Source organism: Nuphar pumila, chromosome 8 (genome assembly GCF_984573655.1).
Source record: "Nuphar pumila chromosome 8, dmNupPumi1.hap1.1, whole genome shotgun sequence".
NCBI lineage: Eukaryota > Viridiplantae > Streptophyta > Magnoliopsida > Nymphaeales > Nymphaeaceae > Nuphar > Nuphar pumila.
This window is the reverse complement of record NC_143256.1, coordinates 31,817,782-31,840,142: the sequence shown is the minus strand read 5'-3', so window position 1 is coordinate 31,840,142 and position 22,361 is coordinate 31,817,782. Positions and strand designations below refer to the sequence as shown.

The 22,361-nt window shown below is 35.9% G+C and overlaps 1 protein-coding gene across 2 annotated transcripts; it reads left to right on the top strand.

The window, feature by feature from the left end:
* The first annotated feature begins 1,544 nt into the window (after positions 1 to 1,544).
* On the top strand, positions 1,545 to 19,081 carry LOC149829879 (sister chromatid cohesion 1 protein 2-like). Of its 2 annotated transcripts, none has more exons than XM_090015650.1 (15): positions 1,545 to 1,717; positions 3,329 to 3,599; positions 3,701 to 3,747; positions 3,840 to 3,871; positions 4,000 to 4,064; positions 4,161 to 4,516; positions 4,609 to 4,750; positions 15,296 to 15,432; positions 15,508 to 15,600; positions 15,705 to 15,982; positions 16,086 to 16,122; positions 16,933 to 16,972; positions 17,074 to 17,206; positions 18,344 to 18,465; positions 18,716 to 19,081. In XM_090015650.1, the coding sequence occupies exons 1-14, from the start codon at positions 1,594 to 1,596 to the stop codon at positions 18,440 to 18,442; spliced, it is 1,854 nt and encodes a 617-aa protein (XP_089871776.1). In that variant the 5' UTR covers positions 1,545 to 1,593; the 3' UTR covers positions 18,443 to 18,465; positions 18,716 to 19,081. The 2 variants fall into 2 exon arrangements, with proteins under 2 accessions (XP_089871776.1, XP_089871777.1); XM_090015651.1 differs by lacking the exon at positions 18,716 to 19,081 and adding an exon at positions 18,551 to 18,570 and having other exon boundaries at positions 1,546 to 1,717.
* The last annotated feature ends 3,280 nt before the right edge of the window (positions 19,082 to 22,361 follow it).

Here is a 22,361-nt window from a genome sequence, read left to right as displayed (position 1 = left end):
AGTTTGGGAAAAACGTTCTTCTATTACAAAAGTACCCCTAATTTTATGATAAAGATCGAAGCATTTTTTTTTGGGGTCTTCTGAGGTGAATATGTTTTTAAAATTTGTCATGTTTACGAAAATACCTTTCAAATTTTATAAATTATCAAAACTATCCCTTCCTTGGCTAGAGGGTTGTTTACAGTGACTCTTTTTCATGTACAGGGATGGTAGTGGACCGGGTAAAAATGCCTCCTTCCTCCTCGCCTCGCTCAGTTTGGATCGGGGATGAAGGACATGAAGTGAAAATCAAGTCAAGGATGGAGGTTAAAATCAAAACTTGTGAAGGGATGGACTTATACTTTTTGTCATCCCGCCTTATCCCGTTCCGTCCTGTCTCCGATTCCTATTAGTAAAATGCTAAAATACTCTTTATGGATGACAGTGAGCAGGGGAAAAACAGAGCCCTGCCCCCACCTCGTTCCGTTTGGATCAAGGATAGAGGATATGAAACAGGGATGACGGTTAAAATCAAAACCCATGCCGGAAAGAAAGGCGAAATTTTGAGACGGAGTGGGGGTGGAGACCTTGTCCCTCGCCCCTCGTCGGTCCACTGCTATCCCTATTCATGTGCATCCTTTCCATGGTGTTCCGCACTTCTGCACCATAAGTCACAAACATCTCCATAAATATTGCCATTTTTCTTTTTAAATCTATCGCAAGATTTTCAAAAACCAAGACAATATTGATAAAAATGCAATTTTTTAAAGATATATAGAAGTATCACATTTTATCCCAATATTATCACGTTATTTAACATAAGATCTATATTTTTTTACTTTGTAATGTTTTCTAATATTTTTGTATATTTTTTGCCTGTTTTTGTATTGCTGCTTACTGTGATTAGCAGACCATCGCTTGTTGGTAGGAGCAGCTACTGCATGTCACCTTGTGTTGGGAAGTTATTTGGACGTTGCAGGATCAAAACCGAATGGTAGTAGGGGTCTGCCTAACCCCAGCTTGTCTTTAAAAAAAAAAAGAAAAGCTTACCAAGTAGGGAGCTCCTAATTCCTAATACTGAGCATTGGCATTAAGCCCATAAATGGTCATTTGCATCCTATTAAAAGTTTAACAAATTAGGGAATTCGTAAATAAAAATATTTACATGAAGCCCATATTTACCATCCAATTCAAAATTTAAATGGTAGAGATCCTCGGTCTGAATTGCTCCTTATTGAGGGTAATGTTGAACAACGTCTTATGCTGCATATTTTCTATTTATAGATAGAATCTCTGCAATTTTGACCGTGTATGGCTGTATAAAAGTCCATCTTTACCATCCAATTCAAAAATTGAATGGTGGAGATCCTTGGTAACAATTTCTTAACTTATTGAGGTTAAATTGGATTTCTCTGAATTTTTTTTACCGTGTATGGTTTGTATTTGACATATGAGGAAAGACAAGGGTGTTCCAGTCTTTTTTCCATATTTTACTGCGGGCGGTGGCCATGCCCCCATTTACCCTTCCGCTATATCTGACCGTTGGGTGAAAAAAAGAAAGGGAAGCTATGTCGGCGATGGTTGTTCTCTTGTGAGTTGCTGCTGGAAAGAAGGATGTTTTACTCCCAGTGTATGCTGTCTAGCAAGGGGCCATTGAGCGCCATATGGGTGGCTGCTCACCTTCACAGGAAACTCAAGAGGGCCCAGATTATGCAGACCAACATCTCTTCTTCTATTGGTAAGGTTCCCTTGTTCTTCTTCCTCTAGAAGAATGATTCTAGATGCATAAGAAGTTGTATGTTTGATGTAACTTGATGGTGGTATGCCAAATTTGAAGTCTAACTTCTTCTTCTTCTTCTTCTTCTTCTAGAATGGTTTTAGAAGAATGAGTGGTCGTTTGTTGGATGTAATTTTATGATGGCATGCCAACATGAAGACTAGAAATTATAGCCTTCTTCTTATTTTTCTTCTAGAACGATTGTTTGTTAGATGTAGTTTTATGGTGGTATGCCAAACTTGAAGTATAGCAATTGTAACCTTGTTCTTATTCTTTTAGAATGGTTTTTAGCTGAATGATGGGTTGTTTACTTGATGTAATTTGTGGTATATCAGATTTTTGAAATTTAGTGATTGGGCTTTGTTGGGTCTCTCTAGAAACGAAGATGGTGTATTTTGAGAAACAGAATTTGGGCTGAGAAGGACGCTAGGTGGATGAATTTGCGAGCTTTTTTGGGTTTCTTTGTTAGTTGAACGCACCCATCTTGTTCTTTTATTTTTTTGTTGGTTGGGTCAAAATTATTGCAGAGACTTTTTCTGTCTTTATGGTGGAAGGTTGAAAGTTGGTTTGCAGAGTTTTTTACCCAGAGGTTTTGGAAGGGGTTTTGGGAGTTTTTTCTTGACTCTTCTTGAATGATTGGATGCTAGAGCTTTGCTTCTTTAACATCTTTCACGTCCTTGGTTGGAAAGTAGTGAGGAATTTGTTTTTCTGTTAGTACTAAATGGAAATACAAGTGGGTGAAGGGTTGAACGAAGTTGTGTGAACATCAAATTTTTCTGATGCCTTCCTGTAATGACAATATCAAAATTAGCTAATTGGCCTTTGCTCGGGTTTATTCAGGAACGGATTTGGTGGAATATTGAGCAGAATATAGCCCCTGTATTTGGTCGAATATTTGAGCAGAACATTGTCTTAAGGTTGCTTTGATGGTTCGGTTATGATATTTTTTTTTCGGGAAGGGGTTATTGACATACTCTAATTTTGTGCTTTCTTTGGGCTTCCTTGTGGACTCTCAATTATCAACCAAATGTTTTGGTGCCACTTTTGGTCGAAGTTGATCTTGGTCTCGCTTGAGCTTGTTTTTATTAGACCCACTTTTTGAGCCTTCTCTCACGAGATCCATTCATGAAGGCATCTATTCTTGTCTATTTACTTCTTCTCCATGAAAACCAAAGGGTTTTAACCATTCATAAAGTGATTTTTCTTCATACTATCGAAATAAAGGCATAGACAATGATGGAAATTCATTAAGCCCAGTTTTGTAAGGACATTTCCTTCATAAAAAATTGGAACTTTTGAACCAAATTTGAGCTTTATCTTTCAAGTTAATCTTTTTTGGGTGCTTTGATTGGTTTTGTTTGCCAATCCAGTGCACTCTTTAATTTTATATAATCCTCATGCTAATTGCATGTAACTTTAGCAATTGGGATTCTTGGTTCCACTTAGACCATAATTGGTGCGGTGTATGGGACAAAATGTACAAACAGTAAAATGTTTCTTTGATTAGTGTTGGGTTTTTATTCAACTTTTTAAATGACAGTGTACTCATCTTTTTCTTTATTTTTCATGCAGATTGCATAATTAAAGATCCCATTGAGGTTCCCATCGCGTTGAGAATATCTGGCCACCTTCTACTGGGAGTTGTTAGGATATACTCAAAGCAGGTGGACTACTTATATGATGATTGTAATGACACATTGACCAAGTTGAGAAATTCTTGGGGTTCTATTGGAGCCAGCTTGCCTGCACCAACTAACATTGCACCTTTTCATTCTATAACTTTACCTGATAAATTTGAGCTGGACACTTTAGATCTTGAGGAGCTAGGATATAGAACAGAAGAGTAAGGAACACTTCTCCATATCTTTTTTGAGAATTATATGTATCTTTTGAGATCTATTCTTTGGAGTATAATGACGCTTATTACACCATATGTGTATGTAGCTCTCCTGATAAATATGTCAAAACTTATGAACAGATTACTCTTGAAGGTATCTAATTTTCCCAACCTTTTAGCTTGTCACTCGTCTGTTTTCTTTTCTGTGCCCTAAAAGTTTTATCCTTGGGTTATGCTGCATGACAGATGAAGAGGGGTCACATGAGAATCTTAATGTGGTATGTGGCTTCATAACTGTTGTTCATATTCTGGCTATACACAACATTAGTTTCTGGATCTGTTACATGTCTGTAGTAATTCCCTTGGGCGTATTGATTTCTTTGCGCCTTTTGGCTTTTCTATGAAGGATTATCGAATGGGTGAGGCCACATGGAATTCAGCTCCTACAGACAACTTGCCTATGGAAGATGAGTATGTTTTGTAAAATTTGTATTCTATCTATTTGAACTTTGAAGGTACCTAATTGCTTCATGAAGACTTACAACCGACTGCTATTTATCATTGTAGGACTCTTCTTCCCCATCCAATGGATGTGGATTTTCACATGGATGAATTGGATGGATCTGATTACGAGGCAACAAGGAAGAAACTTCGAGAAAATCATATGTATGAGGAAATTCTGGAACCCATACTGTTGGAAGAAGTTCATGAATGGTCAGATTCTCGACAGCACTCTGTAAGGTTTGAAGGTCAGTCTGCACCTGTTGATGAAAGTAATCATGAGGAGAAGATAAAATTGAAAAAGATGAGAAACTTTGACCTTGAAGATGCTCAAATTCCTGTTAAGGAACTTCCTGCACATTCAATGCCTGTATCTGAAAGTCCTGCCAAGGCTCCTAACTCCCCTGTACTGCCAGCTCATGGTCAGTAAGCATGGTCCTTTTCCAATACTAGTAGTAATTAGAAAGTATTATTTGTTTTTTTAACTAACATGTACTTTTCTTGCTTTATTCAGATGATGTCGCACCTGAATTTATTGCTCTCCCAACCCCTAAGAAGCAAGAGCAGAATTGGAAATCAAGGAAAAGAAAAGTGCCATTGGAGAACCTAGGAAAAAAGGCACTGCTGTTTGATGAAAATATTATCTTACCTAATGAGTAAGTGGTGACTGTTTGATCATTTCTCACCCATTTGTTTTTAAGATCTATTGTTGGCTGTCTTCTTTTGAGGTTTAGCAAATTTTATCACAATGTACTGCCTGTTTCAATCTGAAGATGATTTTTTATTTATATTTTTTTTATGGATCGGATTATTGAGTTTATTAGTTTGAGTAATTGGCTATTGTTCTGAATTTACAAAAATAAGGTCTATGAGGTAAGATGCCAATTGTTACTATATGAAGAAACTGAGTCATAAAGTTGAATAATACTAGTTTAATTAAGTTTAACCTGTAGAACTCACACTTTAGGTCCTGAACAATCTAGGTTACCATTTCTTTGAATGAAGGAATTTGAATAAGAAAATAAGTGGATAGCTTTCCTGTCAGTTTCATCAAAGGGGCTTATGGTTAGTTGTTAATTGACACTTGATAGCTTTTCTGAAATAAGAAATTTTCATGATACCTCAAATGCATCCAAGCTGCTGATCTATGCTGGTTCCTATTTGGTCATACTTCACAATTTGACAGAAATAAATATTATGGCTTTGTCATTTTGTAGAAGAAACAATTGAAATTGTGAGGTGGTTTACGCAAAAGGTTATTGTAGCATATTTTCTATGGATATCATCATTTAGGGTGCAAGGAGAAAGATAAGCCAGGTGATCTGTCTCTTCAACCAACAAAGTACCAAGTAATGAGAGGTCCTTTTGAAATATTGCATGCTTAGGGTCCATGATTTGCATATGATTGCTGTTCTAATCAACAATTCAAGAACAACCATCTCCAAGAGTGTATATATATACATAGGGAAGGGGGACCGTCCAACCAAAGGAAGGTCCAAAATCTACAACCAATGACGATCGGATGGCTCCCCTTCTCCAATGCTTGAGTATCTCATCAGTCGGACCTCATATGTTTGTTCTTTATAATTTATTTAGTAAGAAATGTGCTTTACACAAAGACTTTACGACATATAGACATGTTTTTTGAAATGTTAAAAATTGATGGCTTTACAATGCATTTAAAACTTTACAATACAAAGTATTGTGGGTCGTTGATTTTTAGCGCTTTCAAAAACACATCTAAACATAAAAAATTTATAATCTAAAACATATCTCTCACTAAATGAATGATAAAAATCCAATATGTAAAGTCCGGTCTATGAAAAACTTGATTGTTAGAGAAGGAACACCGTCGATTATCATTGGTTGTAGATTTTGAACTTTCCTTTGGTTGGATGGTCTCCCTTATATATATATATATATATAGTGAGGGGTAGGTGCTTAATGATACGTGCCTAATGGGGTTTTCAAGTTTTTTTCGTTTTATTTTTAAATTCTGACCATACAGATGTGATCTATGTACTTGATTTTATAGGGATCAGCTCCATTCCGACACATGGGTGGATTTTTATAAGGTTCGAAAAATCAACAGACCAAAATCTTTGTAAATTTTTTAGGCTCCAAATATCATTTTTTCATCGAAAACACATGATCCATATGTGGATTGCTCGTACCATGCCCAACACATTTATGGGGTCGGAACTGCGAAAAAAACACCAGAAGAGCAGAAAAACCCACTTATCATTAAGCACCTACCCATTTCTCTCTCTCTCTCTCTATATATATATAATGCACAGGATATACAGTGGGCTTTATACTTAACTACCTACTTATATACATATATGGATGTATGAATACAAACAAAAAACTAATATGTACACATATATCTTGCTATAAGTTCCAGTTCCTGATGATGAACCTGTTCTAACGTACATATTTTTCTCTTTTTTGTGTAAAGTGGTGTCAGGCTTAAGAATAAGCCATGGTGGCACTGGGGAGATTTCAATTCACTCGCTTATAACGAAGACAACAATGTTCTGGTGATCTTCAAGGGCTTTCTAGGACTTCATCAATTTTGCGGATTCTACAATGTTTCTATGGGAGGAGATTGAAAACAAATAAGAACAGATAAAAAGAGCAACTTACTACACACGATTTACGTGGTTCGGTGCTTATGATCACCTATGTCCACGGGTCAAATACTCTACTCAATATGACGACTTGAGTAGGTTCCATTATTAAGAGCCTTTAAATAGCTTTTAAAAGTAGATAACATATCTGGACTCTCTCTCTTTCTATCATTATCGTGAACTTCTCTCACAATATTTGGAATCTCTTTATGTTTAACGTGAACTCCTCTTGAGATAAGGTTATTTTGGTTGTCAAGAGACTCCATTTGCTTATCACGTATAACCTTATTGCACATTCGGTTATGGGACATTTGCTTAGCCACCTCATTGTGATCTTTATCATGTATAACCTTCATTTGCTTATCCACCTCGTCATTGTTATCATGTATAACCTTCATTTGATTATCATTCCCCCCTCAAACTCGAGTTGAGGTTAATCCACAACCCGAGTTTGCTACGAAGCTGATAAAAAATAATTCGAGGGAGAGCCTTGGTCAAAATGTCAGCTACCTGTTGTGACGAAGGTACAAACTTAATGATAAGACTGCCACGAGCTACCTTTTCCTGAACAAAGTGAAAATTAATATCAACATGCTTCATGCGAGAGTGAAATGCCGGGTTGATGGTTACGTGAAGAGCTGAAAGATTGTCACAAAATAGAGTAGGCAGTTCAGATAAATATATCCCAATATCTCGAAGAATAAATGATAACTATGTAAGTTTGGCTGCAGTTGACGCCATTGCCTTGTATTCAGCTTCAGTGCTGGACTGAGCCACTGTGTGTTGTTTCTTAGCATTACAAGATATGCAATTGGCACCAAGGAAAGTGCAAAAACCTGTGGTGGATCTTTTGGTAAGAGAACAACCTGCCCAATCCGCATAAGAGAAAACATATAACTGAATTGGAGTATTAGCCAATAATCGGGTTCCATACTCAATGGTGCCATGAATATATTGCAAAATTGTTTTCACCATTTGAAAGTGAAACCCAATGGGATTTTGCATGAATTGACTAACATAATTTACGCTATATGAGATGTGGTATGGTAAATGTCAAATATTGTAACCCTCCAACCAGACTTCTATACAAAGAGCAGTCATGGAATAATATTTCACTTTCTTTCGTAGGATGAAGATTAGATGCCATAGGAGTGAAGATTTTTGGGTTTTTAAATCAGCAAAAACCCCTTGTGTTTCATTACTTGTTAACACCATTTTTTTTGTCTCAATCCTGACCAAACCGAGTCGGCTGGGCTCTGCCAACATATGGCTGCCCAATCAAAACACCAACAGTCCCTATTTTTTTTTTTCATTAGTATGCAGGCACTTGGCCCAACCCCAGCCGAACTAGGTTCGGCTGGGCCTGACAGGCCCTGCACGCTAGGCTGCCAACCAGCCCAATTGAAAGCCATATTTTTTTTTTCCAACTGTTTTTTTTTTTCAAATACCATGCCTCAAAACACACACACACACACACACACACACACACACATATATATATATATATATATATATATATATATATATATATATATATATATATATATATATATATATATATATATATATATATATAACCAGCCAACTACCAGTTGGCTGGTTTTTACTTTTTTAAACAGTCACCACTCTGCACAGGCCGAACCTGTGCAGGTCTGCCAGTCCACCCAGCATAGGCATAATAAAGTTTTTGATGTACAGGAAAACCAGTCATGTTCAACTTCGGATATGCATGCATAATACATTAATATGGCCAATATTATTTTATGTCCATATGAACTTATGAATAACCATTCACAGTCCTACATATATAGATTTTCATTTTGGGAAGCACGTATGGACAAGTAACTTACAAATATGCATGCACATATTGATTTTAAAATCCACTTCTACAAAACCCCATTACGTAATCCCTTTATCATGAAATATGCCATTAAACATACCATCCTATCATGGTAAAAATTCTGTTTTAATTATAAAAACAATCATAAACAGCAAATATGCATAAAAAATATATATCTATATGCAAATCGCAACACACTTTGCTTTTCAAAATGTCAGAACCCTAGATCTGCGTCACATTATATATATATATATATATATACTTTCACGAATATTTTTGTCTCAAAATAATTTTTAAAAATAAGGAAATACATTGATTTCCACCATGAATCCTAGAGTAAATTTTCATATTTACTCTTTTCTCATGGGTTTCAACTAAAACATTGCATGAAAATCGAATTCATGCTCTTTTTCTCATCCGAAACAAGAAAATGACTCATACCTTGATCGTAGATCGAAAAAGAACAAGAAAACAATGGTGGAAAAATGTTTGATGGTTGGAGAAGAAGCTCCCTTCTTCTTCCTCATCCTTCTTTTCCTTCCTTTTCCTCTCTTTCTCTCTCCTCTTTCTTTTTCTCTTTCCTTTTTTTTTATGCTTAAATAGGCCAAGAGGGGGGTGATGCCCCCCCCCCTCTTCTCCAGCCCCTTCTAGATGGGCTGGAGAAGAGAGTACAACCCAATATGGGTTCTCTTCTCTCTTGAGAGTTTCGAAAATTATAAAATTCCAAAGTGTTGACTTTTCAATGTTTTATTTTAAGTAGACTCTGTAAAACCTTCTTAGTTCTTCCATAAGTAGTTAAGGACTCTTTTAAGAGTCCTAAACCAAAGCCAATTTAAAAATTTGAAATTAAATACAATTAATTAATTAATAAATAGTTAGAATCTTCTAAAAGTTATTTTATTGAGCTAGGATACTTCTTAAGTGATTCTATATGGGTTTAAGTACTCTTCTTAGAGTCCTAAATCAAGACTTAAATCAAATTTCAAAATTGAAATTAATTAATTAATTAATTAGTGTTAATTAAAAATTTTCAAAGGTTATTTTAATAACATAGAAGACTTCTTAACATTAAATAACTTTAATTTAAAGCTATGTCACACGGACTCGGCTAGGGAGGTGCCGCACCCGAGTCGACACGCCCCGACACGGGTGCGGACACGGGTGCGGCCTCGGACACGGCCTGGACTCGGTCAACGCCGAGTCGGACTCGGTCAACGCCGAGTCGGACTCGGTCAACGCCGAGTCGGACTCGGTCAACGAGTCCAGGCCGAGTCCGTCTTAATTTTGGACTCGGTCAACGTTGACCGAGTCCAAAAATGTCCATTTTTAGTACAAAAAAAAAGATCTTTTTATATATTTTTTAAAAAAATATATATATATATATATATATATATAGCATGAGTCTTAAACATTAGGCCCAGAAAAAAAATTATTCTTAAATATTATCATTTAATTCTCTCTCTCAATCTTAAAAGCTAATAAATTCTCATCCACGAGTACCAACACTTTTCATCCACCAAGTTCTCTCTCTTATAAAAGCTAATAAATTCTCATCCACGAGTAGCAACACTTTCTCATCCACCGAGATCTCTCTCTCTCTCTCTCTTTTTCAAATCTAGCTTTGAAAAATTAAAAGCTTTTAATGCTTTTAATTAATGTTATGAATTTTAGCAAAAGATATTTAATGCATTTACCAGAACATGCTTTTAGTTAATGCTTTTAATTAATACCTTGATGATGTTTTATTCCCATGGTAGCTAAGACTCGGCTGAGTCAATGATAAACTCAGCCTAGTTTGGTTCTAACACAGTTATACTACTATTTTAACTCAGTTAGTTCAAGATCTGAGACAACTTGGAAGAGTCACGAGCCGAGTCCAAAATTTATATAGACATATGCACACACTGGATATATATATATATATATTTTTAAATATATATATATATATATATATATATATATATATATATATATATATATATATATATATATATAGCCGAGTCCCCGTGTCCAAAATTTTTAAAATTGCGCCGCACCCGTGTCGCACCCGCACCCGCACCCATGTGACATAGATTTAAAGCTATCTAATAAATTTAAAGGTGGAAATTCGTTGGGCATGGATCTGAATCCAAGATCCAAATCTATCTCCAGAAATCCAAATGGGTCTTGGGCTGGATCAAATCCAAATTAATATGGGTCTTGGATAGAGTTCAGATCAATATTAATTTGGATCAAATCCATCGGATCCAGTCCAATCCAAATCTGGATCTGAATCGACAAACTGCTTCTTTTTCGAAAAAATGCAATTTTCTGGCCAACCATAGCCTGAATTTAAAAAAGTAAAATATCATTATGCTCAGAATTTTGAGACGCATCCAACGATATCTAACTTGAATTTCGCCTCATAAATTCATCCAAAAATAACCTGAATTTTGCTCGAATTTAAAGGTTGAAAATAAAACCTTTTCTCACGTTTTAAGTGGCTTGTTTAGGCCTTGACAATGAGACCTGGGCTAAGTCCAGACTCAAAAGTGTTGGCCTAAAATCGTGAATCTACCGATTTTTCTTCTATACTTAGCCAAATTTTCGAAAATCTCAAATTGACTAGGTGTGAAAATACGCGATATTACATAGATGTATGTATATGTGTGGATGTATAGAATAACAACTCTAAATCAATATAATTAGGAATACCAAATAATGAAACTAAGTTGAGATTGAAATGAAATGTAGTTGATGACAAATTTGAAAAAAAAAGAACTTAGGTAAATAGGAAATAAACAAATAAGATCATAAAAGGAAATGGATAAAGTTAATGACGCAATGTTGATTGTGTGTTAACTGGTTTGACTATGCCCATGATGCATCCAAGAGTGTCTGAGTGTCATGTCGTGTTGACACAAGATATGCATGCTAAGTGAAGTGTCTATGTGACATAGCTAAAAATTATCAAAGAATGGTGAGCTTAGTATATTTTATGTTTAGAGGAACCAATGTTTTACTAGTTAACTGTTAAGATATATAATATCATACTGTATTTGTTGTATGTACCTAAGTATACTTAGGTATACTTATTGGTACTTCTTTTTGTATTCTTATTCTTTTGTAGTTAAGGTATACTTTTGGTTTACTTATTGATTTTTCTCCTTAGTAGTGTAAGTAGACTTAATAGGGTAAAATAGGTAGGTTGACCAAAACTAGCCATTAGGATTGTGCCTAATGGCTAGTTGGAGGAGGTCCAGCTAGCCGTTGGACTTCCCTCTAACTAGCCGTTAGGCTAGTTCCTCTCCCCCTTTTATATATAAGTGTGTGGGTGTGTAAGTGAATGTGAGAGAGGATGGATGTATATTGATTGTGTGTGCATGAGTGTTGTAGTGAGGTTTTTCTTGTATATTTTTTTGTGTTTATTTCACATCAATAAAATATTAATTTATTTTTATATCTTGTTTCTTCTCTTGTGTTTGCATGACTTATTGTATCTAGCCAAATGCATTTGGATTTCATTTATGTTGTTATTTTTAGTTTCTTATATCTCAGGTTTCGTGCCATGGTATCAGAGCCAAGAAAATCTTCTTGGTATTTTGCTTCTTTGGGTCTTGGGACCCTTTGGTTTGAGTATGTGCCTCATGAAGGAATCATGATCGATGTATGACTTAGATTCAAGGGAGATTTTGACCCAATATGTATCTTAATATATGGTTATTTTTACTTGAGTTGTCTATCTCATGCATTATGAATGAGAAAACACTCATTTTTCTTATCTTTGAAAAATTATTTGTTATTTTTTAAAGCTCTTTTATTGAAATTTCTTTGTTTTATGCTTGTTGGATTTAATTGCTTGTTAGCAAATAATTGAGCTCTTTGAATTATCTTTGGTATATGGGGTTATTTTTAAATCTTTTAAATGTTTTTCAAATTTTGTAATTGGATTTAATTGCATTCATATTTGTGCTAATTTAAATTTTTTATTAAATGTTTTATATAAGGTTTATAATATTTATTTGATTTTGTGAAATAATATCTATACATGTGTGTGCTTCTCTGAGATCTAGTTTGAATCTTAGGTTTTTGAACTGTCTTTATTTAATGTGTACGTGTGTGATCTAGTATTCTTGAGCATGTGTTTGTGGCACTTAGATGCTTTATTCGAGTACCTTGTGGTTATAAATGTCGAAGCATATCTTTATATATGACTTCAAATTCATGCCTTTTCATTTTGAGGGTTGTGATCTTTTTTTGAGGCTAATCCTTGTGAACATGACTTAGAAACTTGTGGAATTTATATGGATGCATATTGCATACTCTTAAATTATCTTTTGTGTGAAATCCTTAGTAGTTTTATTCGATAATGTATATTATAAGTTTTTTTGTATATGCATGAGGATATTTTCATGTGTGAGCACTTTATAGGATTTTGATATGTTCTCTTCATACATGACATGTTCATATTCTTACCATGGTTGGATTTGTAATACATGCTCTTGTATTGTGTATTAAGCACTTTTGTTTGTATCTTAACATGTATTAGATCTATAGGATCATATTGTTCTTTGGATATTATAATGTATTTCTTTATGCATTCTTCGAGCATTATTATGAGCTTAATAAAATAATATTCTTTAAGTGTGCTTTCTCACCCTTAGTGGTTTGTGTTCGTGACCTTAGTGGCCTTGAATGTGTATCTCTCACTTCATCACATGGTCTTGAATATGTGAATATGCTTTTTGTATTTGTGAGAATTAATTCATATTTTAAGTATGGTCCGATTTTTGTCCACTCTTGTGCTTATGTTCGTGACTTGAGTGCTTCCATTGCCCTAGTGGCATTGTGATTATTTCACTATTGGCTATTTCCCTCTTGAATTGCCTTCTCATTGCATTCCTTGTAAGGCTTTCTCTTTTGAATTTTTGATGCACATCATTATGTGATTTATGGGTGTCTTATATATGGTCTCTCATGAGGTTTTTAGTGATCTTGTTTTGCATATTTACCTCTTGAATTTTTTATGCTTCTCGTCATCTTGTTTTGCATATGATTGCACCTTTATTTATTCGAGGTTTCAAACTACCTTTGTTGGATTTAATTTGAAATATTGTGTTTTAAATTGGCTCTTATTTATAACCTCTTTTTGGAAAGTGATTTATGAGGTTTTTCTTGTTGTCTTCTTTTGGCTTGGATTTACTTCATCACAATATTTTCTTTGATGTTTCATCTCTTTTCTTTGGCCTTTTGAGGTGAGTTGTGTACACCTCGTTGTTGTTGAGCGAGTGAGTTGTGTGCACCTTGTTTTGTCAATTTACATTGTCGGTTTATGAGTGTCATGTTTGTTGAGATGAATGTACAAGGTGTCCAAGGTCCTACGCCAATCAAAGAAGGATCCTAAGAAGCCCAAGACATCTCCTAGTGTGACTTTTCCTCTAGAGTCCCCTCTTGAAAGGACTCCTAATGTCGAGAACTCCTCTTCATAAAGGACTTCTATTGATTGTAAATCTAATGTAAGAAACCAAACCAATAAGGACTCCAAGGTGATTGGAAATTGTAGTGTCCTACATAATCTTGGATGTACTCTTTGTGCCTGTATAAATGAAATAGGCTCCCTCCTCTCTACGTGAAATAGAGAGAGTGAGGGTTCATTGTGGATGTAGGTCACGTTAGACCAGAGTTGCCAGAAGCTTCTTAGATAGGTAGGAAGCCCGCTTCTCTGAAACTCGCTTCTTTTGTATACGTTTTTTTGTACTTAAGGTATACTTTTGGTATACCTATTGGTTTTTGTCCTTAATAGTATAGGTAGACTTAATAGGGGTAGAATAGGTACTTCTCATTTGTTGCATGTATTTTTCAGCCATTATTTAAATGACTGATTTTTGTATTTTTATTTTTTGTTTTGTTTTTATTATTTTTCTTTGTTTTTGGTCAAATTAGGTTGACCAAAAGTAGCCACGTTAGACCAGAGTTGCCAGAAGCTTCTTAGATAGGTAGGAAGCCCGCTTCTTTGAAACTCGCTTCTTTTGTATACGTTTTTTTGTACTTAAGGTATACTTTTGGTATACCTATTGGTTTTTGTTCTTAAAAGTATAGGTAGACTTAATAGGGGTAGAATAGGTACTTCTCATTTGTTGCATGTATTTTTCAGCCATTATTTAAATGACTGATTTTTGTATTTTTATTTTTTGTTTTGTTTTTATTATTTTTCTTTGTTTTTTGGTCAAATTAGGTTGACCAAAAGTAGCCATTAGGACTCCTAACGGCTAGTTGGAGGAGATCCAACTAGCCATTGCACCTCCCTCCAACTAGCCCATCTCCCTCTTGTATATATAAGTGTGCGAGTGTGTAAGTGAATATGAGAGAGAATTGATGTATATTGAGTGTGTGTGCATTAGTGTTGTAGTGAGGTTTTTCTTGTATATTTTTTTGTGTTTATTTCACATCAATAAAATATTTATTTACTTTTATATCTTGTTTCTTCTCTTGTATTTGCATGACTTATTGTATCTATCCAAATGCATTGGATTTCATCTATGTTGTTATTGTTAGTTTCTTGTGTCTTGGGTTCCATGCCATTTCGTGACATTAACAATATTTTCTCCTTATTGAAAAAATGGATTCTAGTATGATAAGCTTATTGTGCCTTGTTTTGAAAGAGTATTGTAGTAAGATAAGCTAATTGTGCCTTGTCTTTATTCACAAAATGCTATTTCTAGGGTTATTGAGAATGACATCACATTTTGCAGGGTCATGAGGCATAGATTGCATGATACTAGTAGAATTATGCGTAATCGGAGGACAGTACCTCTTTTAGTTTTTGATGTGCAGAGGATCTCCACAATTTCATCTATGGAGCAGATATTCTTCATACCCTCAATTCCTTGTGAGTTTGGTTGTTTTGAGTTCACATTCATCTTTCTGTCAATTTCTTTCAGCAGACAGGTAACTTTCCTAGCAGGTATGTCACCAGAGCTTAGAGAACTACTGATAAAAAGCTTTGAAAAGCCCAAGACAAAAGTGCAGTTTGTAGGGCTCTCAAAATTAGCTGAAGGTAATGTAGTTAAATACCCTCAGAATTAGCTGAATGCAAATGTAGTCTAACATAACATGGCCAAGACTCCTGGAACCGAATTAACAAATTTATATGATGCTCAGTTGATGGTGCTACATCAAGGCTTGATGATACCCCTGTAGCAGAAGAGTATTTTGCCTCAGTTTCTGAGCAAAAGCAACCAGAACCGCTTGAAAAGAAGCGTCTCAGACCAAGACAACTGAAACTGACTGATGATGAGCCAGATAGCATGCAAGTTCAAGTATCACATGCAAGAATTGAAAACGAGCCAGATAGCATGCTTCAAGTTGAAGCATCAAAAATTGGAAACAAAAAAGTTTACAGCACAAGCTCTGATTTCAGCCTTAATCTATCGGATGAGGTAGATGTTGTTTGTTTGGTATTCTTACAGTTGCTTGTCTTTTGACTGTTTGACTGCCAGCATTATTGTTGTTTATGGTCTCTCACTATTGATTTTGTTGCAGGATTTGAACTCTTTTGTTGTAGATGCTGGACGCCAATGTAAGACATCTACTTTTTCACAATTTTCCAGTAAGAAGGTGAAAATTCAGCAATTGTGAATCCTAGGAGGTTTCTTATAATTCGGATCTGTTATTTCATGGTTAGTTTGTTAGGAAGATGTCTACATAGTTGTGGTTCATTCACATTAAACATCTAACCGAAGAAGAAAGCTGCAGGTTCCCTGAATCACTTCTACATTCTTTGAAACCCTTCTCCCTTGCTTGCCTTGATCCGTAGCTCAGAGACTGATCATCACATTTATAATGTGTTGATCATTGGTTCAATTCTTGTAGCCAGATTTTCTTTCATGTCCTTTTCTATGATTGATAATATTTCCTTCAGATTAAGGAATAGTAAAAGAGGGCGTTCCTTTTAATCTTTTCGTTCTAAAACTCAGGTTATCAACCTCTTTTGCCCATGTTATACACTCACTTTTGCAGTCCAATTATGTTCCAGGAAATTTATTTAGAGCAGTTGTATCTCTACAGAACAAATTCTGACCGATGAGTGGAAATTGCTTAGTGATTGATTCTCAGTATTCCTTGTCCTTTCTTCATCTATAATGTTCATTGGCTTAGTATTCCCTGTAAGTTATTGGTCGTTGAATCCACATAAAACTTGTCAGGATCATGACTTTTTTGCCTCGGCATTATCTAGCTCTTGCATACCAGAAACTCTTTTTAGGTAGTATTATTACAAATATGTCTGAGAACTGTTTTTTGGCTTTTCGGTGGGTGTGTGGGATCGGGGATGGCACACAGTCACACAGAGGTGCATACTGCTAACTGTGACTGATTTTGATGTATTTAGGTGATTTTGATGGTCATAGTAACTGGTCGAGAAGGACTAAGTAAGTAGTTCTGGAACCTTATACTAACCTTGATATTTATACGCTGAGGTTAGATTGTTTTTATTTGTTCATGGCTGTTTTTGATGAATTCAATGACTCAGGGTGGTAGCACAATTTCTAAGGGACATTTTTAAGAGCCCGAAGTTGCAAAACCAAGATAAAGGTCTAAATGTGACATACGTTCTACAAGGGAAAACAAGAAAGGAATGTGCTCTATTTTTCATGGAGATACTGGTACTTTCCCATTTACTGTTCTGTCTACATCTATTATATATGTTATTTGTTAGTAGGGGAACTGGCTGCTATGTGTTTTTCACTGATTGATGTTAAGAACTCTAGCTGGTTCCGAGAACCGAATTAACATGGTAGCTGTATGGATGAGCCGTATGGAATGTGGGGTTTGGCATGCCTTTCCATGTTCAAACTTTTCTGTTGCCACATTTCTGGTTGAATTCAGAGTGATGATGTTTAAGTAGAGGGATTGTTAGCATGCCAATTTCGATTTAGGTGTAAAATGGTCATATGCAGGAGCACTGGGCTGTTGTATTTAAGCAGAATGTGGCATCCACTGTGATGCTACCTGTCAAATTTCTTTTTTGGTGGTGGATTAGGAAATAATAACAAATAAAATAAAAATAGATGTCATCCTCCTCGAGACTGTCTGGACCAAAAACTCAGTGCTTATTTTTATACTTGTTAAGAACTCTAGCTGGTTCCGAGACCCGAATTAACATGGTAGCTGTATGGATGAGCCGTATGGAATGTGGGGTTTGGCATGCTTTCCATGTTCATACTTTTCTGTTGCTACATTTCTGGTTGAATTCAGAGTGATGATGTTTGAGTAGAGGGATTGTTAGCATGCCAAATTCAATGTGGGTGTAAAATGGTCATATGCTGGAGCACTGGGCTGTTGTATTTAAGCAGAATGTGGCATTCACTGTGGCCTTTGTCAAATTTCTTTTTTGGTGGTTGATTAGGAAACAATAAAAAATAAAATAAAAATAGATGTCATCCTCCTCGAGACTGTCTGGACCAAAAACTCAGTGCTTAATTTTATATTTGTTAGACCACAAGGGCTCTGCACACCTGTCTAGGTAGGTCATCTTACAGCATTCAAGTTAAGTATGTCACCAGTTCGATCTTGCAGTGTGCATCCCTTGCTGCAAGGTCGAAGCCAACGGGAAACTATCCCCAGTGGGCAGGAGGGAGTACTCGTGGAATTTTACACCGCAGACAGTGAAATAGGGCCACGATCAACGTGGCACATCTCTGCCTGTAACTGGATGTCCGAGTCATAATGATGGTTTCTCCTTGTTTTATATTGTTGAGAGATTTCTTTAGAATTGCTGATTACCATTTATTACAATGTAGGTTTTGAAGACGCAAGATTTTATAGATGTCGAGCAAGATTCACCTTATGATGATATCCGGCTAACACCATTGCCAAAATTAACCAAGCTACACATCTGAATGAGTGAATGTTGATTACAGTGGTAAGTTCATTCTTTTTATGCATTTTATCTTATTTTGAATTTGAAGCATGTGTATGAGTGATGATCTTTTTGACTGGGAGAACAGCAAGGAAAAATGTTGATCCATGGCCAAGATATGGCTCCAACAAGTTCTCTATGGGTATTTTAAGCTTCAAACATTTAGACTATAATGGGTTATTCCTATGAGATAAAACCCATACATTTTGAGTTGTTTCTTTGAGACTGCTTACTGCCACTGATCACCATGTAGGTTTTGAAGAAAGAAGGCTATATATATATATATATATAGGTGTACAACAACACTGATCTGATGACGATGTGGATCTAACCCCAACTTTAGATGCTGAATGCTAGTGATTTTTGGCATCTTCCATTTTGGATTTGGAGCATGTAAATAAAGTAGTCAGTTTTAGTTGAGAATCTGGAGAGAATGTGGTTCCGTGGTTACTCGATCCAAAAAAGACGACTTTACAGCAAGACATCTGATGAAGATGTGGATCTAACCCCAACTTTAGATGCTAAATGCTAGTGATTTGACATCTTCCATTTTGGATTTGGAGCATGTAAATAAAGTATAGTCTGTTTTAGTTGAGATGAAAGTTTTCAGTTCATGTGCATATGATTTGGACCTCAAATATTTCGAATGGGCATGGGGTTTGTGATATGGAACCTTTGTTAATCCGTGGGAAATACATGCTTGTAGACTTTTCACCAGTTTATCATCCTAGCCAATCCTAACCGATTCAAAGAACTCTTAATTGCAAGTGTTTTTCATATCATTGTTTGTTTACTAGAAAGAAAGCGTGCTTTTGGTCAAGACTTGGTTTTTTATCATAGATTTTTTTATGCAATATGGTCAACTGATTTTTAGCTCTCCTTAGGGAAAGGCTTTAATCATAAAAGCTGTATGATCTAATACATGATCTTTCCACTAAATAAGCTATAAAGATTATATTCATAGGATCTGATTAAGCAAAAAGCGCTCTAAACTATTGCCCTTTTGAATCGATTAGAAATTAGGATGTTTAACTTGGTAGGCCGTAACAATTACTGCGTGCTTTATAAAATGATCATACGATGCCAATTAGAGTTTGCCTAAAGTTTGGTCCAGATGGGGGCCCACCCCAGAAGACAGGGTTGGCTCTGTCCTAACAAACCATAGTAAAGGATTTAAGGATGATCAATAGTCCCTTCCCCCTCCAGAGCGGCAGAAGTCTGAAACCAGCAGCCGAGCTTGAAAATAATTTAATTTAGATTCAATTTGAGGTTTCAAATCCGAATCTAAATATATGCAGAAAATGTATCTGGTTAGCTATCTTATGCTAACCGGATCTAGATCCAGATGAATCTGAAATCTGAATGTGAATTCCAATTTGATTAGGCCAAATTCAATAAAGGCAACATCCAAACTTAATCTTTCACTTTTACAGCTTAATGTGTGTGTAGAGATTTGTAACGTAGGCTTGTAAACGGGCTGGGTCTGGGTTGATCCGGTGATGACTCCAATTTTCAAAGAGTGGATCAAATTTTGCATGTGGGTCTTACTCTGAACAATGATATACATATGGATCTAGATGTGATCCAACCCCCACTGACCCTGGATTTGCTAAAAACAGGTCAAGTATATTGTTTTTTTCATAGAGTACGTAAAATGTGTTGGACCAGACATTTATCTCCTCATTTCTAACTCAGATCTGATTAAGTCTCACACTACTCAATCTGAATCCGACCCATTTGATAAATGAGCCCTATTTTAATGAACATTTGTACAAGTTTCTTCACGCTTGTGCTCATGAGCCCCTAGCAGGCTCTGGATCGGACCTGAGGGACATGCGTTTTGGATTGGGGTGGGCACTGCCCACCTTGACTCAAACCCTCCTTTGGGGAATTTTTGGGTCTACTTGGCTCCGCCCGTCTGAAACAATCCATAAGTTTTTGTCAACTGATAGCCCATACTAGGTCCATATTCACAAAACAAGCCGGGCAGATAGGGATGCAAAAAGGTTGGATCAAAAATTGCAAAACCTTCATCCTGGATCTGACCCATTTGTATCCCTTGAAGTCGAGAGTTATTGGTGTTATTCTCATGATTTTGTCGGTTATATATATATATATATATCATCATCAAATAGGTTTTTCGAACTTGGGTTGGTCGCGTTGCCGAACGTGTGCATAAAAAAAAATTTAATTTGTGTCCTTTTAGTGCTGTTCCTGACCGCTGCTACAAGACCAGAGTGCGCAAAAAAATGACCAAGCATCACCGATGATCGCTTGCATGATCAACGGTGATGCTTCATCCTACGCATCATCAAACAGTTTAACTGGATCTAATCAAAGCTGCGAACTAGTTAAACCTGTCACATGGACCACTTGGATCCAAAATGGGGATATTTTGTCTTACCCGACCTGTTTTTGTTAATGTCCAAACCGTAAGCAACCCAATCCAGACTGGGACTTTATCTGATTCTTATTTCACTATTTAGACATATTTAGTGTTAATTTAGTAATAACTCCAATGTGGTGAACAGTTTGCTTAATAAAAGGAAACTTCCTAAACTTGAATCGTACTCATACTGCCTGAATTCAATATTAGAAGACAGGATACATCCGGCCTACCAACCACCGCCCTAACTCACTCACTCACTCAAGACGGCCTCTTTGATCTTGGTCCATACAGACGATTCGGCGAAATGGACTCGGCCAATATGAGTTTAAAATTAAAATCATCATACATGGCCTATTAATTATGTTAATAGGCTCTTCCATGCACTTTGTACGCCTAGGTGCTAGGGCAGAAAGACAAGCCTAACGATCCGAACAGTGCATGTTCGGGCTCAACTTGTTTACCAGTGGATTGAGCTCATGACTTGATTCGTGTCCGTGTTTAGCTGAGCCAAGCTCAAGCTCGACTCGTTTTGAGATGAGGCGAATACAAGCTGGATCATGTAAAAACATTCCATGTTATTTACACATGGAATATATATGTATTTTTTATACGGAAAGTGATTACTGTACAGCAAAAATGATGAGTTTCCCTAAAAACCTCACAATTTGTTAAAATTCATCCTATGTCCAAAATCGCAAATAAGCAACTCTGTTAGGATGTTTTTACCCTTCACATGTGTGAAACTCAAGAAATTCATGCGATATATCACTCTGCTTGTCAGGTATCACAAACTCTCGCTTAAGAGGAGATCCACACATTTTTTTTTCGAACCTCACGAAGCACTCAACATATTATGTTATTTATGTGGTCTTCTCTTTTAATCGTAAAATCACAATTACCTTAGTAAAATCGCTTATTTTATACCAAAGTCATGAAAAACCGTGCGAACCATCTTGATCTCTTTTCTCTAACCCTCGCTTAAATAGAGTTCACACATTTTTTTTGGTTTTCATGAAGTGCGCAAAAACAAGTTTTGCTAACCTCCTTATGATCGTAACTTTGTAAATACCTTAGGACAATCACATATTTTATACTAAAGTTTTGTGAACCTTCTTTCTCCTTTCTTTAAACTACATGTCTAAATTTGCGATGTTCTTTCATATTTGTGGTTTTTCTACTAGAATAAATGTGATTCTTCAAGGGTATAAAAAGTGATTATCCGCACCCCAAGGCTATTTTTGCATATTCTAGGGTTTCTTTGGGATCTTCAACTTATGGTCCCCTTCTTGATCTTTTGTAAAAAAAATTGTCGACTTTTTTGGCAACTATGTATAGCCACTTTTTCCTAGCGATTCATCAACGACACTTCATCATTGAGTTTTTCATATTCATTGACAATGAGTTTTTCGGTAAGCACATTCTTAACGATGAGTTTTTTTTGGTAAGTACAGTATTTCTGATGAGTTTTTCAGTAACTCTTTTTTTTAAGTTGTATATTCTCTCTTGTACA

Bases quoted from the DNA above. Each gene is read 5' to 3' on its own strand.
- LOC149829879 (XM_090015650.1), top strand. From the start codon at position 1,594: ATGTTTTACTCCCAGTGTATGCTGTCTAGCAAGGGGCCATTGAGCGCC. The intron at 4,751-15,295 runs GTAAGTGGTGAC...CACATTTTGCAG, and splicing joins AATATTATCTTACCTAATGA to GGTCATGAGGCATAGATTGC. The intron at 17,207-18,343 runs GTACTTTCCCAT...ATTACAATGTAG, and splicing joins TATTTTTCATGGAGATACTG to GTTTTGAAGACGCAAGATTT.